The sequence below is a fragment of the Natator depressus genome, chromosome 5 (assembly GCF_965152275.1).
Source record: "Natator depressus isolate rNatDep1 chromosome 5, rNatDep2.hap1, whole genome shotgun sequence".
Taxonomy (NCBI): Eukaryota; Metazoa; Chordata; order Testudines; family Cheloniidae; genus Natator; species Natator depressus.
Window position 1 is genome coordinate 25,696,735 of NC_134238.1, and position 17,136 is coordinate 25,713,870.

The window sequence follows — 17,136 nt, forward strand, 5'->3', positions numbered from 1 at the left end:
AGTGCAGTATTTGCTATGATTAAATCTTTTCTCTTATTTTAGGTGCACTTTCAAAATTAAAAAGTCAACACCAGGAAGACCCAAACAGTACTATACTTACAGCCAATAAACCAGCACTCCTTAGATCTCTTTTCACTGTTGGAGCACTGTGTCGCCATTTTGATTTTGATCAGGAAGATTTTAAAGGCAACAGTAAGGTAAAATACACTGTGTTTACCTTCTCGGTGTCTTGTGTTTAAACAGGTAAAGTTAAAAAACTTGTAACTTGGAAATAGAACAGAATAGGTTTGGTCATTTGAAACAGTGAAGTAAAGTCTTCACAGTGAAGCTAGACTGTACTTGTAATTTGCAACAATTTATTTATTTATTTTGGGAAAGCTCTGGTGTCAGTGATGTGTGTTTCACTTTGCAATTAGGTTTTAAAGATTGTTTTAAGTAGAATCTAAAAATTAGCTGTTTCTTCTTAAGTCACCAATATTTTGTGTTTTAATTTGGCCAGGTTAACATTAAGGATAAAGTACTTGAACTGCTGATGTATTTTACAAAACATTCAGATGAAGAGGTACAAACAAAAGCCATTATTGGTTTAGGTAAGAATTACTACATTTTTTTGTTTTTAATTGAATCAGTAATTGTGCATCTCAGGGGAATAGTATATGTAGTTTGTTTTTTACAGGAAGTTGGTTCATTTAAAAAGCTTTGGCATCTTTTTTAAGGGATATGTACCTAACTAATATTATCTGCAAATTTTGGTTGCTTTTTGAATTTTAAATTTGTTGTTCATAGAGATCTTAAATATACTTCCCTGCATGTCTGAAGATATTTGAACATAGTCTGTAGCAAATTGGTCAAAAGGGGCTCTTTTCTCTTTCTTGTGAGAAATATATTTTCACAGTGTATGCCTTCCTGATGTGTATAGATAATTCTTTACAATGTTCAAAAGTATCAGATTTCTAAACTAATGGTACCATCATTTTTCAAAATGAAAGTAGTTTATAATCTGCTACTTCTTGAGTTTTACACCGCCAAGGCATGAGATTCAAAAGATTATTAGCAAGCCAAAAACATCTGGGAAAGTCTTAGGTGATGCAACCATGCATTAGATCCTTAGCTGAAGTCAGTGGAGTTATGACCATTTACAACAGCTGAGGATCATCCCCTTAGATGTCAATAGGCGATAACATACATAGGCTCTAACAGTTTCTTTCTGGAAATGGCTAGCAAGAAGTTTGCCACTTCTTGCAAGTTTTGACTTGCCTACAAGGGTCTGGGTCTGAGGCTTTGCCACACTCTTTCTGCTCCAGATGTGTACTTCCATATAAAGTATGGAAATATTAAATCCTTACTAGCAGACCAAACATAAGCTCTTAGGAGTACTACTTTATACAGCTGTGTTAATTACTTACATGGTCTCTGAGACAATCATCTTAAAGCCCCCCAAATAATTTATTTTCAGGTGGAGGCAGACTAAAGGTGAGGTCATTCTTAAAAGAAAATTGTCAGATAGCAAATTTTCCCTCTCCCCCATCTGAAACATTTGGACATAGTAAGCAATAAGGAAAACGTATTAGGGAGGATAAGGAGAATTTTCCATCGGAATTGTGGGTTGTAGACTCATTTAAATCAGTGAGTGGAGGAAAGAAAGTTATATATCAAAAATACTACTTTAAATTTAAAATCCCTTTTAAAAAGTGAATCAGATTAGCTAGAAAAGATCAGGTAACAAAATGTCGTTGCACGTTCATGCAGATAATAATAATCCCTACCAAAGAACATCCTTACCCCTTTCTCTTTCCTTTTTTCCACCCACTGGATGAACTGAGCTTTTTCTTGAACAAAGTCTTTTCCTGCACTAACTTTTCTAGGTGCAAGAAACCAGCTTTATAGAACCTTGATTCCCTTGGCTTCAGCCAGTTAGCCCCCTCCACTGTTTCATGCTGGGTTTTTCCATGTATATTCTTTTCTTCTTCCATTATTTCCTTTTCCTTTTATTTTCTTTTTTGTTTTGCACTTTGTTGTTTTTACTCATTAAAGATCTTTACTACCTGTGGTCGAAAAGAAGTAAAGGGATATTCAACCTCTGCCACTCCTGAAAGGCACAGACCAACAAGAGTTAGGACAAATAAACCAAGTAATGGTCTAATATGTGGCAGAATTCCCAGTCTTCTCAAAGGAAAGCTGCATCCCTGCCACTTGTGATGCTGTGTGAGGCTATAAATCAGCAGTACTCCAAACCCACTTATGTTATCTCAGATGATGTCCATCATTCTGGATTAAAATTGGGGAGGGGAGTGAAGGGTGATGGGGAGAAGACCAAAAAGAACCCTACAACTGATAAGAGACCAGTTCTCTACCTTTTGGGCAGGGGGAAGGAAAACAAACAGTTCCTTTCCTTCATAATAGTTTTCAAGAAAGGGTTTAGAGTCTGTATATGTCTGAGTCTCAGTGTTCCCACTGACGTATGATTGAGCAAGACCTTAGACCTCTATTATAGGATGGACATGTATAATTTTCCCATTTTATAAATGGGATAAATGAGAGATTGATTGCATGAGGTCACTTCTAGCAGAGCTGAGAATAAAATTCATTTAGCCATGCTGCCTTTGAGAATTAATGCGCTGTGTATTTGACTGCATAAGCACTAGATCATGCTCCCCTTCAGAGCCTGGAATAGAATCAAGAACTCCTGATTCTCCAACATTCTTCTGTTGTGTTTCCAATTTTTGAGTGATTCTTTGTATTTTATTTCATATATGTATGATGGAAGATTTTACTAGTTTACCTTGAAAATGTAAGCACAGTAATTGCAAGGCAACCAAGTGGGATCTTTCTTATTTTTTTCTTTCAGGATTTGCATTTATTCAACACCCAAGTCTAATGTTTGAGCAGGAGGTGAAGACTCTGTACAACAGCATTCTGTCTGATAAGAATAGCTCAGTAAACTTAAAAATCCAGGTGTTAAAAAATCTCCAAACCTATCTACAGGAGGAGGATACACGTATGCAACAGGCAGATAGAGAGTGTGAGTGATGAGCGCTGTGTTAAGAAAACGTTCAAAATGTAACTTTTGTTACATGAAAACAACCTTTTAATTTAACTGATTCATAAGGGTTTTTTGGGTCTAATTATTCATATATACATACATTACCTTAGATAAAGATTTCAGGAACATCTTTTATACATAGCCACACCAAGAGGTATAGAGTACAGAGTTCTGTTCTTAACTTCAAGTTTTAAGTTGCTGGGGAAAAATCCAAAAGGTGTAATACTTAAATTCTTGCAGTTAAAATAATGAGTGCTTTGCTTTTTCTATTATCAAATTCTTCTCTGAAATTATTAATTTTCAGGCATTATAAAACAAGAAATCTTCAGGGCTGTGTTATGGGACCATTCTGAAGCTTAAATATGTCATAAAGAATATGAGGAATAGTATGTAGAGTAGAATAAGTTAGTGGTTTCCCAAAGATCTTGGCACAAACAATTGCTTTTGTTCCTTTCTACAGGGAAGAAAGTAGCAAAACAGGAGGATCTGAAAGAAATGGGAGATATTTCCTCAGGGATGAGCAGCTCCATCATGCAACTTTATCTGAAACAGGTTCTTGAGGCTTTCTTTCATGCACAGTCCAGCGTTCGCCACTTTGCTCTAAATGTCATTGCACTGACATTAAACCAGGGTCTTATCCATCCAGTTCAGGTATGTAATGTTAATGTGCTGTATTTCTTTTTTCTTTTACACAAGAAAATCTCAGAATTTCCCATGGCTGCTAGATAAACTTCCAGTATGTGTGTGTTCCCCCCTCCCCCAAATCTGTTACAGTAGTTTCTTCTTTTGGGGATACTTCGTTTGGAGAGGCTGTTTTACATACAACAGATGTCTAGAATTCTTCTGTATTGAAAGCCAACAGGATTCCAAAGACTAACCCTTTTGTTGGCTTATAAATTAAATTTGAGTTTAATCATTTTTAAGCAGCACTTATTAAATGCATGATGGAGTGCACTGGTTTCTGTTATATGGTATCAGACCCCAGTTAGTGTTCAGGCACACTTACATCCATGGTCTGTCTTCTTTACATTCCATTCATTAGATTCTTTTACCAGCATCTTTCCCCGCAAAACACTACTTTGGACTGAAGTTCTAGAGCTAATGTTAGAGCTATTTGTAGTTTATTTTCAAGTAATTTTCTTCACCTGTGAATCTTAGCTAAATAGTGTTTATCTATTACAGTGAAAATCTATAGAGGTGTGGCTAACAAGCGTAGACTATTTTACTTACCTCTATCCATAATTTCCCACAGATTCTTTTGTATCCTCCTTTGTTTTGGAAGAATTCTGGGAAAATATTGAGGAGATATCTCAAGCCTCAAGTAGATAATTCCTAGACCAAACTGTATAACAAATTTACTTGAGACCCATATATTTTAAATATATTAATAGCTTCCAAATTTCAGGCTTGCCATGAGGCAAATTACTAGGTCCTGTCTAGACTTGGAAATTGAATGTGTGCTCAGCAAAAGTGTTTTCTAAATTTTTAAACACCACTTTTAACTCTGTTGTCAGCACCTGGTGTAGACAGACATTGATGTTTCAAAACATGCTAGCAAGTTGTGGTCAACCCTAGAATCTCCTGGACCAAGGATCCTAGGATTGATCATGAACTGGTAACATGTTTTGAAACACTGCTGTCTTTGTCTACATTGGCGTAAGTGGTGTTTAAAATAGATCAACAAATTGCTAAAAACACCTCATTTTTCCAGTCTGAGGTCCTAGAGTGTGGCCCAGTGGAAGAGAGATACTGGGAATACCACCTGTGTTCTGGCACAAATTTTTAGTTTTTAATATGCTCGTGTCCTTGGATCATCTCCCCTCTTTATAACTTGTGCTCTTGCCTAAAAGAAGCCATCAAGCTGTAAGTCGCATAAGGTGTCACATTCTAGTTGCTCAACTATTAACAATTTAACATAAATAATAATGTGAGATGAAATTTATGCATGTAGCAGTGCGTATAGCCACATACATTTCTGGTGTATAATGCCTTTGTATATTTTCATCTGTTTCTTTTCTAGTGTGTGCCATATTTAATTGCTATGGGCACAGATCCAGAGCCCTCTATGCGGAACAAAGCTGACCAGCAACTGGTGGAAATAGACAAAAAATATGCTGGATTCATTCATGTATGTAATTCTAACATTACGTAACTTAAACAAAATGCTGATTCTCTGCTCTCTCAAGAGACTAGAAAAGTACAAGTCCAAACTGCAGGAATAGGAAAATATGGTTATATTTATCTGTTTATTAATTCTACTTGTGTTGGGAAATTGAGTTGTGACCTCTTCATCTGAAACGATAGAGTTGTGAAGGAGCAGTTTTGTCTCAGAGTTGAAGATTTAGAATAACAGAAATGGGAAGCATTCCTAGTTCTCATATTTGCTCTAAAGTGTTTCATTCAACCTTAAAACTCCCTTACTTATAATGGTTAGTAGTATCTTGCTCATTGAGTATCACAGGCCAAGTAACTGTGATCATCTGTTTGATCACAAGGAACAACTCTCCTAATCTTCAACAGAATAGAGAAGAGAATGTCTTCTAAAAAACCATAGCAGTAGCACCTTAATATTTATATACTAGGAAAATGTTATATGTTACATGTACTTTTTCTCTGTGGGAGACACCAGGGTTTTGGAAGCTGGAGTTCGAGTAGAGGGAGCATAGGAAGGTGCTTGTAGTTGGGTACCTTGTCCTAGAGAGAGGAGGAAGCTAGGTGAGGGCTCTTAGTGTTGTGAGATATTACCATTCACTCTACCTGGCCTTCCAGATTAATTTCCATCCCTGGCCTTTCCATTGCTTTATTTTTCCCTACAGACACCCCCAAAACCTCCTCCTTATCTTGATGTGGAACTGAGTGCCCAACTGCCTGGCTCTCTAGTGAGCTGTGTGTGTGCACTAGATTATGGGACCTTCCAAATCCCATGGCACTCCAGTTCATCCATCACTAGAATTTGGAGTCACTGCACTCATTGTACCCAAGTACATACTTAATTTAATAGAGAGGCTGGCAGGTGGGGTCCCGAATGTAGTCAACTGAGACCTGAGTTACTCTCCATGTAGGTGAGGATGATGGAAGCACAGGGGATAGAAGCACAGGCCAAAGCACAGGGAGTGGTGGGAACACGGGCTGGTCAGGCATCCAGTTGATACTGAAACTGGAACAAATCCTGGGCTTAACTAAAATCAGCTGAGAGACCGAGGCACATGCAGATAATTGGGAGTTTCTGTTGGTCATCCTGTGCATGTAGAGTGAGATGAGAGGGTTAAGACATTTTCAAGTTCAAAAATTCAAATTTGGTAGAACACTCAGGGAAAACTTTACAACTTTCAACATTATTCCTGTGGAAAATCATTTCAAATTTATGAAATATCTGCCTGCTCTGAATCATCATTTTAGCTGGATGCTTCTATTAGGGCAGTTAATAGAGATATTCACATAAAACAGTCATTACGCTTCAGTTTCAACACCCCCTTGACATGAATGGGACTGCTTTTACCTTTCTTACAGCTATTTCGGTCTATTTGCAAACTCAAGAAAACAATGCTGCATCAATTTGTTTGGAAATGTAACTGCACACCTAGAATGGCTAGAGGCTTTAAAAATATATATATATAAAGTAAAGCTTAAATTTTACAATAAATATCAGGGGTACTACAAATCCATGGGGAAAGAGTAAATGTGAAGGAAGTGGTAGGGTTTTGAAAATTGTGTTTTTAATTTGAGGCTAATGAAAATAAGATGAGGAAGACATTAATTTCAAATGAAAATTTTTCAATTTGACAAAATTATTTTTCTTTTTGTGTGACTGTTTTGAAAGCCACAATTTAAACAAAAATAAATATTTTATAATTTTAGATGAAAGCAGTGGCTGGTATGAAGATGTCTTACCAGGTACAACAGGCAATCAACATGTGCCCAAAGAATCCTGTAAGGGGCTTTAGGCATGATGAATCCTCCAGCGCTTTGTGTTCACATCTATACTCCATGATCCGAGGGAACCGTCAGCACAGACGAGCCTTTCTAATTTCTTTACTCAACCTCTTTGATGACACAGCAGTAAGCATTACATAAATGTACCTCATTTAAAAAGAAATTAGAATAAGTTTTTCATAAAATATACTGTAACAAGTTCAAATGATGAATGTTGGTGTCCTTATTTTATGTGTTTTTATGAGACTTGGTGAATTTTGGCCTGGCTAACTTTACTTCCCTAGTCTTTTTTATTTTGCTGCAAAACTAAGTGTATTTCCACTTAAATAACATCCTCTTCAACCATTTTATATCTACTTAAGCCCAGTTTGGATAGAGCAGGAATAATGCAAGTTCATGTGTGACGCAAACTTTGCATGTGCATAATGTTTTCAAGGTGGAAAAGTTACTTTGGATGAAGTACATGTTGATGTTTTGCACCAAGACCCTTGGAAAGCAGTGCATAAACTAGACTATAATGTTTTTTGTGTGTGTGTGTATTAGATATATATTTATATAAAATGTTTATTTTTTTAAACTTGCAGAAAACAGAGGTGAATATGCTCTTGTATATAGCAGACAATCTAGCGTGTTTTCCTTATCAAACACAGGAAGAGCCACTGTTTATAATGCATCATATAGACATTACACTGTCAGTTTCTGGTAGTAACCTATTACAGTCATTTAAGGAGGTAAGTGCATTTATGATATATTAATAACTTGTTGCAATGAAGTTATGTTGACACCATAATGAGCACTTCCCAGTCATTCCAGTGTTGCACACATGGATAATAAATAACATTACTTTGCAACCAATAGCATAAATCACTCTCAGTTCTGGCAAGGTGTGATAGATCTGTGTTCAGAAACTTTCAGGATTTTTCATTAATTTTGAAAGTCAGTGGAAAATATTAGAGATGGAAGAAAATAAGACTGGTATTGTCAGATTTAATGTTTGTCAGGGAGGGGGGATCCAAGAATCCAGGTTACATAGCTCTAGGACCTTTAATCCATCATGAATATCTGAGCTATAAGCAATCTGACTTTATTGGTATGTTGCCCTTGCTACTCAGAAAATGTTTTGAATGGATCTGCCTGTTGGCAAGCTTTCTATCTATACAGCTCAAATATATTCATTTACTTTGCCCATATGGCTCTTCACTTGCACTTTTCTTCATTATAGTGTGTACATTGTGTGCCTCTTGATTACAAATAGTTTCACTAGTAATTTTTTAAGCTGCAATAGTAGTTGACTCTTTCAGTCATACTAAGCATCATCATCTGTAGGCCTCTGTGAGGCGGAAAGTATTTTAAATCATGGTAGCGATTTTGAGAGACAAGAGCTCCATTCACTGAATTTAAAAACAAAATTGAATGATCTTTACTTATGTATATGCAGAGCAAATGTGCAAGTGATATAAAAATTGAATTCCCCTTTGATTTCCTCCACTGTAGTAATACGAAACCTCTGGGCAGTTTTCAAACTGTTGCTTTTTAAAGAACAATTTGCCAGTAAACCATTTTTGATTAAATATTTACAAAATAAAATAACATCGAATATTTTATATATAAGATATATAATGCATATGTAGTATTGTCTAAAGGTTTGTATGAATGAGTTTGAGATTGCTGCTTTACTAATGAGTGCCAAAGTCATGAGCAACTTATGCAGGACAACTCGAATAAATGACAATGAAACCCTTATATCATACCAAACTATCATGTATTCCTTATATATCACGCATTATAACAAACTATTTCAGAAATGTTTTAGAATTCTTATTTTATTACTCATAGGTACTAATAATTGTATCCTTCTGCATATATAACTAAGTGTCTTAGTTATCATGAGTCCAATCATACAGTCATCAGAGAAAATACAATTTAGCAATCTCTAACTGACCTAAAATAGCTTTTCTATACATAATAATATTTTATACTGCAGCAAAAAATTAACTGTTTATAAACCGTCCTCCTGTAGAGAACAAGAAATGAAGTAAATGTGAATCTAAAACGTCAAAACTCACATTAATGTTAGATTTGCCTGTTTTGGGGGGGTTTTTTTTGCTTGTCCAATTTTTTGAGAAATAGGTACAAAACTCATGTTAATTGGTCTTAACATATACTGAATAATTCTTAAAAGGTTCCTGTTAAGATAATTTTCCTAGTTTTAAAAATATGAACAATTGCTTATAGTACCTAAAACTAAAATCTGTTAACTTATTGTTTCTTTTCTTGTTCTCTAAAGATACCATATTGACTAGATTCCTGCTCTGGAGTCTTGGCCTAGAGTGAGATAGGCAGGAGTATCCCTTTTTTCACCCTTTGAGGCACCGCAGGTGTATCTTGTGTAAAAAGTCCTAGGGCTTTGGGGCCCTCTAAAGCATACAATTTTCATGCTGTTCTTATACATTCAGTAAAGGAGCGCCACTGGAGCCAGGACAGGTGCATCCAATGCCTGCTCTCCTGTCAGTCCTGCAGCTTTGTTTAGAATGTGAGTCTATATCATTTGTAGTTTTTGTCTGTCCTGTTCTCTGTAGGGTCCCCAGTGTTCTGGCGTTACTTGTTGGTGCACTGTGGTTTCTTTAAGTCCATTTTGATTTGATACCATTTCATCCTTTAAAGTAATCAGGATCCAGACTGAGGGTGGGTTTTCTGCGCTGCCACAGTTTGGATGTGTCTAGATGGCTCCTTGATGCTTCCTCAGTAGAAGATGTGCAAATGGCCGACCTGGCTTTCACTGCATCAAATCTCCTTGTGCAACATGCCAGTATAGGTTAAAGGCTTTTCTGCTCACATATATTGTCTTATGTCCCTTTTCTTTATTCTAAATTTGATCGATGTGTTGGAGTATCTCCAAGAATCGGAAACATTACCCCAAACTCTGGTTGTAACAGAGTACCTCAGATCTCTTGAGGCTTCCATTCAAGACTTCATTAGTGAGTTTGCAAAATATAAATAAGCCAAGATTTTTAATTGTGGGTGCCTGTAACTGGACAACAAAATCAGTAATTAAGCAATTAAATAAGTAACCATATTTTCAGAGGTGCTCATGAGCACACACTCAGACTCCACAGGTACTTAAATATGGACTTATGGCCATTTTATAGATGGGTCTATAGCCTTTTTTGACTGTAGTATAGGGATGGGACACACTTCTCTGAGGAGTAAGTCCTCTGAGATAACTGACTATTAGGTCTTGCAATGATGTGTAATTTTGATTCTTTGCATTCTCAGTGGACTTTATCTCCAGTGGAAAGGAGTTACTTGTGCAGTCAGGAAGGCAGAGATACTTGCTGAGTGTATATGTTCAGCTATAATCTCATGGTGATATTTTCCTTTTGAAAATCCCAGCCTTTGTCCCTGATCGCTTCGCTCAGTTTCATGACTAAGACTGAGGATTGCTTTTATTCTGAAAGGCAATATTCCAATTGCCAAACTGTGCTAGGAGCTGACTTAGGGGTTAGATCAGTGGTTCCCAAACTTTAACAGCCCGCGAACCCCTTTCACTAAATTGTAAAATCTCATGAACCCCCTCCTAAAAATGAATATTTTCAGGGATTTAAGTTTAAATTTCCTCCGCAATCCATAGGGCTCCTGCCGCTGGACCCCGTTGACCGCCCTGGTCAACCGAGCTCCACTGAACTCGGGCTGCAGGTCCCACTGACCGCCGGGGCTCGGGCTGCCAGCCCTAACTGCCCTGCCCCACTCTCCCTGGGGCTCGGGCTGTCTGCCCTGCAACCGGGCGCCACCTGCTGCCTCAATGCCCAGGGTCTTCTGGCCGCCATTAGTGAAATTTTTTCTGGTCAACCCTCATAACGTTCTGCGAACCCCAGTTTGGGAACCACTGGGTTAGATGAAGTTCAACATTCTCATTTTAAAGATCTTCCCCGTAACCTCCTTCTGTTGATCCTTACTAAGGTAGTCTATCTTTGGTAATTACCAGCATAAATAAGGCTTCAGGCCATTTCGTTAGTATTTGGTCCAGTTTCTTAAATTGATGCTAATATAAACCATATATTGTTGTTCTGATTGGAAGGGTCTATGTGGCCATACAGTTGACTTGTTCACCTGTTCATTCTCACCCAATTCTTACTTTCCGTTTCTGAAAGATGTTTTGGGAAATCTTCTGGTTTTCCTCGGTATATGAAATTAACTCAGTTAGTTTCTTTCTTTCTCTGTGACTTAAAAAATGTATAGTTTGTGCAATTTTCCCTTACTCTTTATAGTCTCTAAGAGCTGGAATCCAGTCAACACAGTATCTTTAGAGGGGAAAGACATTTAGCTGTAATTGGCTCTTAACATATAGTTTGACTTGATTCCTTGCTGGCATTCCACCTTCCTTTTAGAGTTGGGAAATGCAAAGTTCTTCTTCGAGTGCTTGCTCATGTCCATTCCATATTAGGTGTGTGTCTTTGCTACATGCACCAGTGCTGGAAGTTTTTCCCTCAGCAGTATCCATAGGGGACCAGCTGTGGCGCCCTCTGGAGCGGCGCCCACATGACGCAGTGTAAGGGTCGCCACCGGCTCTTTGGTCCCCACACCGGGGGGCACCGATTGAGGTATTCGAGGTGTACCTTGCCGCTAGATTGGCACAGACCCTCTGAGGCATGCGCAAGAACTCTGAGATCGGCCCTGACCATCTTCAGTGGCCCGGTATCGATCCTGGGACCAATCAGGCTCCAGAGACAGCCGTTCACTGGGCCATCATCGCCCGTCTCCAGAAGTAAGGTCGCCCTACTCAGGATGATCCTCATGAGCCAGTTGCCAGAGTAGCTCCTGGTCCCGTTAGATGTCCCGGTACTGGTCGAGTAGCATGAGGCATGGATCACTGGGTATCCGACGCAGATCCAGTGAACTCCGTTGGTCCCCGAGAGCCTGACAAAGACAGTCTTGCTTGGATAGGTCGGCTTCGAGATGCAGCGACTGGCACTGGTCGGACAAAAGCCACCACTCGGCCCAATCCTGGTCGCCCAGGACTGACTGCTCCACTGGTAGCTCCATCTCAGGGTTCCCTGACTACCAACAGTGCCGACTACATTATCAGCGCCAACAATGAGGAGTCCTTGTGGCACCTTAGAGACTTATCAAATTTATTTGGGCATAAGCTTTTGTGGGCTCATCTGATGAAGTGGGTTTTAGCCCACAAAAGCTTATGCCCAAATAAATTAGTTAGCCTCTAAGATGCCACAAGGACTCCTCATTGTTTTTGCTGATACAAACTAACATGCTACCCCTCTGAAAATTATCAGCACTGAAACCTGTCCCATGGCCCCAAGTGCAGTGGCCGGTGCCATGGTACCCATGGAACCCTTGGAGGTTCACCCAGGCTGCCCTACCACTATCAGGAGCCTCGGAGAGACCAGCAGCCTTGGTATCCCGTCCCCCACTGGTGCTGGAGACTTCAGGGGATTAGACCCCTCGGGTCCAGGAGGACCCAGGGGAGTAAGCTGCAGAACCACCAATGGACATGGAGGTTCCCACTGCATCGTCCTCATCATCGCCAGATGAAGCTATCACAGGGCCCCCTCACCCAGTTCCTCAGGGTGACACCAAGGCGCACCAGGAATTTTTGAAGAGGGTTGCTTCTGACCTGGGGCTTCAGGCAGAAGAATTGGAAGAGACCTCGGACTCTCTGTTTGACGTTGTCTGCTGTTCAGCTCCTGCCAGGGTGGCTGTACCCCTTCATCAAGGGGTTTCTAAGATCACTAAAAAGATTTCCCCATGTTAAGAATCCTCACACCTTCTTGTCAACTGTCTAAATGGGCCATCTTGATTATCACTACGAAAGTTTTTTTCTCCTGCTGATAATAGCTCATTTTAATTAATTAGCCTCTTACTCCACCTTTTCATGTTCTCTGTATGTATGTATGTATATATATATATCTTCTTACTATATGTTCCATTCTGTGCATCAAATGAAGTGGGCTATAGCCCACGAAAGCTTATGCTCAAATAAATTTGTTAGTCTCTAAGGTGCCATAAGTACTCCTGTTCTTTTTGTGGATACAGACTAACACGGCTGCTACTCTGAAACCTAGAGATCACTAAAGCCCTGTGTCAGACCCCCCCCCCCTCCCTGGCCCCTATCTCTAAAAGGGCCAAATGCAAACACTTCGTGTCAACCAAAGGGCATGAGTACTTATACTCCCACCCAGCCCCCAATTCCCTTGTGGTCGATGCGGTTAACCACAAAGAAAAGCAGCGACAACCCAGGGCCACCCCCAAAAATAAAGACTCAAGGAGGCTGGATCTTTTTGGGCGAAAGGTTTATTCGTCTTCCAGCCTTCAGCTGAGAGTGGCCAAACACCAAGACCTTCTAGGCCGATATGACTTCAATGTGTGGCAAACCATGGCCAAGTTTGAAGGGTTGCTCCCCGAGGCTATCAAGGAGGAGTTCTGAGCAATCCTTGATGAGGGTATGACAGCGGCCCTACAGGTGGCGTCAGAAACTGCGGACACTGCTGCCCGCACCAGGGCTTCCGCTGTCTCCATGTAGCAAGCCTCTTGGCTGTGACCTCTCTGGGTTGTCCACCGAGGCTCAAGAGTCAGTGCAGGACCTGCCCTTCGACAGCTGGGCCTTATTTGTGGAGCAAACAGACAGCAAGTTGCATGGCCTCAAGGACTCCTGCACCACTCTTAAAAACCCTGTGTCTCTACGTCCCAGCCCCGGCTCGTAAGCGGTTCAAACCGCAGCAGCCGCAGGGCCAGGGGAGTCAGCCTCGGCAGGACCAGCCCCATAAACGAGCCCAGGGCTACAAGCACTGCCTGAGCCAACCGCCTCCACCCTCTCCCCAGTCCGGCTCGACCCGTAATAAGCAGGGGGCCAAACGGTCATTTTGAGGGTGCGCCCGAGAGTGACCTAGCAGACTATTCCCCAGATCCATCCTTTCCTGCCCCTGCAACAATGGCTGGGGACAGTCTATTCCCAGTCCAGAGACCCCATGGAAAAGATCGTTACCATTCCCCAGGCAATACTTACCTCGCTGCAATGGTGGACCGACCTCAGGACAGTCCTAGAGGGGGTTCCATTCGACAACCCCCCTCACTCCATCGAGTTGGTGTCAGACACCTTGGACCTCAGCTGGGGTGCACATCTCGGCGACCTCCAGACACAGGGGATGTGGTCCCCGGAGGAGGCGAAGTTGCACATAAACGTCAAAGAGCGCCGAGCAGTCCGGCTGGCATGTGGAGTCTTCCTGCCCCACCTGTTAGGCAAGGTGGTACGAGTCCTGATGGGAGAATACAACCTTGATGTTCTACATCAACAGGCAACGGGGGAGTGTGTACGTCGGCTCTCTGTCAAAAGGCACTCTATCAATGGGACTTCTGCATCAGCCACGAAATCCACCTGGAAGCTTGTCACGTTCCTGGTGTCAAGAACGCTCTGGCAGACCAGCTCAGCAGGGTCCTCTCACCATGAGCGGTCACTCCATCCAGAGGGAGCCTGCATGATCCATATGAACCAGCACATCTTTGGTGTTCTGTCCGAAACCGCACAAGACCAGTGAGGAGAGGCATCTTCACGCCCTGGACATTTGAAGGGCCTTGGCTTTCTACTTTCGTTTCCAAAAATCAACTCAATTCTTCATTGCTACAGCGGATAGGATGAAGGGTCACCCGGTGCCCTCACAGAGGATTTCCAATTGGATCACCTCATGCATAAGGACCTGTTATGACCTGGCATGGATTCCACCGTCACTGATTGTCAGAGCCCACTCAACGAGAGCTCAGGCATCTTCAGCGGCCTTCCTGGAGCACATCCCTATCCAGGACATCTGTAGAGCTGCAACATGGTCCTCTGTTCACACATTTGCCACTCATTTTGCCATCACTCAGCAGGCCAGAGATGACACTGGGTTCAGCAGAGCTGTGTTGCAATCTGCACTTCCATGAACTCTACCCACCTCCAGGGGTACTGCTTTGGAGTCACCTAATATGGAAAGGACATGAGCAAGCACTCGAAGAAGAAAAGACAGTTACCTTTTCCATAACTGGTGTTCTTAGAGATGTGTTGCTCATGTCCATTCCACAACCCGCCCTCCTTCCCCACTCTTGGAGTTTCCGGCAAGAAGGAACTGAGGGTGGGGGGAGCTGGCGGTGCCCCTTATTGCATGCCATGTGGGCACCAGAGCCAGTCCCCATGGATACTGCTGAGGGAAAAGCTTACAGCACCGGTGCATGTGGGGAGCACACACATCTACTATGGAATGGACATGAGCAACAATCTCGAAGAACACCAGTTATGGAAAAGGTAACTGTCTTTTTAATGACTGACTTCTTGAGTATTCTACCATATAGATATTTATTTCAGTCACAAATTATACTTACAGGGAAATTATTTCTTTCCTGGTCATCAAGAAACAAAAATGAATATTTAAGTGGCATTGTGGCACTGGCATTTTCATCTGTGCATGATGTGCGCTTACTTTAACTTCAGAAGATCAAAAAACATTCAGATATAGGGAAATCTCTAGCTCTGTCATACTAGAAGCACAAGACCAAGAGAAGGAATCGAGTCAAATGATATCTTCAGATAAGCCCAGTTACACACACGTAAATTTTCCTATCTCCTTAACATGCACAAACATTGTTTTGTTACACTGCTTATAAACTGCTGGGCTACTGGCACTTTTTAATTTTTCTTTTATAATTAGGAGTATTGTCATAGTTATTCAAATATAAAACAGAGATACATGATCTTTACTTACTTAAGAGAAAAATTGAGATCCAATTTTGGATTGACTGAACTTGATAATTCTCATTAACCAAAATTTTGTAAAGATCCCTTTTAATGTTTTGTTAACAATATTTTGATAGCTAAATTTTCTTTTCCTGAGATTAAATAGAGCAGTCAATCCTGCTTATAAATATAGGTAAATATGTGCCATTTCTAAAATGTATTTTGATTTATTGATTTTAAAAATATTACCAGTTATAAGTCTCTCAATTTCAGTCTGCCGGTCTCATTCAAGTAGGCTTGAACTAATTATATTACTTGGTATGCGTTTATACATTCTGTATTTCCTGAAACATATTATGGCTATAACAGGGGTAGGCCGAAGGCAGCAGGTGAGCTGATTTTCAGTAGCACTCACACTGCCTGGGTCCTGGCCACCAGTCCAGGGGGGCTTTGCATTTTAATTTAGTTTTAAATGAAGCTTCTTAAACATTTTAAAAACCTTATTTACTTTACATACAACAATAGTTTAGTTATATATTATAGACTTATAGAAAGAGACCTTCTAAAAACGTTAAAATGTATTACTGGCACGCAGAACCTTAAATTAAAGTGAATAAATGAAGACTCAGCACGCCACTTCTGAAAGGTTGCCGACTCCTGGGCTATATAATAGCAAATTTCCTTTACCTTATCCATATTATCAACATAAATATTCCCTTGGAGAGAAACTTGGTATGAATGTCATGGCCCCTTAAAGCATATGAGAACCTTTGTCAGATTTTAAGAATAAAACTGTTTGAATATTTGAACTCTATCTAGAAAGGCAAACCAAATGATATTTTAAGACACTTGTTCATATTCCTATTAATAATAAAAATGGACAACAGCAAAACCTGCCAAGAGTGACCACTCATGGGAGTTAGCAGAAGTGGTCACTTGTAAAAGGTGGTCTCTCTTCAAAGGTATGGTTTTGCCACCCTTACTTCTGCATTGCTTCTGGCAGCGGCACTGCCTTCAGAGCTGGATGGCCAGAGAGCGGTGGAGCTATGAAGGCAGCACCACTGCCAGCAGCAGCGCAGAAGTAAGGGTGGCATGGTTTCCCAACTTCCAATCTCAATGTTTTGGACCTAGATGAAATTTTTGTTTCAGAACAAGAGGTTTATACTTTGGACATGTTTTAGTCATTGAACTACTTTTAAGTGGGCCTACTTTAAATTTTAGTCTGTGGATTTCAAATAATCTGTGAACTAAAAACATTTTATTAAAAGGCAATTCACACAGTTAAGAGAATTGTGATTATGGAAGGATCTTTTTGAATGCTATCATAATTCTTAAATATTTGTCATCTTCTCTGCCTTCCAGTCTATGGTAAAGGACAAAAGAAAGGAGAGGAAACCTTCATCTGATGAGGAGAGTGAAAGTGACAGTAACAGTGAGA

The 17,136-nt window shown here is 40.4% G+C and overlaps 1 protein-coding gene across 2 annotated transcripts in view; it reads left to right on the plus strand.

The window, feature by feature from the left end:
• The window catches only part of NIPBL (NIPBL cohesin loading factor), a 296,004-nt gene that overhangs the window by 275,814 nt on the left and 3,054 nt on the right, over window positions 1-17,136 (plus strand). For both annotated transcript variants that reach the window (XM_074952486.1, XM_074952487.1), the window contains exons 37-44: window positions 43-197; window positions 500-590; window positions 2,849-3,022; window positions 3,504-3,694; window positions 5,064-5,171; window positions 6,902-7,102; window positions 7,561-7,707; window positions 17,061-17,136. The exon at window positions 17,061-17,136 is cut by the window's right edge and continues 226 nt beyond it. In XM_074952486.1, coding sequence (XP_074808587.1) covers window positions 43-197; window positions 500-590; window positions 2,849-3,022; window positions 3,504-3,694; window positions 5,064-5,171; window positions 6,902-7,102; window positions 7,561-7,707; window positions 17,061-17,136 — 1,143 coding nt within the window. The remainder of the gene's footprint in view (window positions 1-42; window positions 198-499; window positions 591-2,848; window positions 3,023-3,503; window positions 3,695-5,063; window positions 5,172-6,901; window positions 7,103-7,560; window positions 7,708-17,060) is intronic.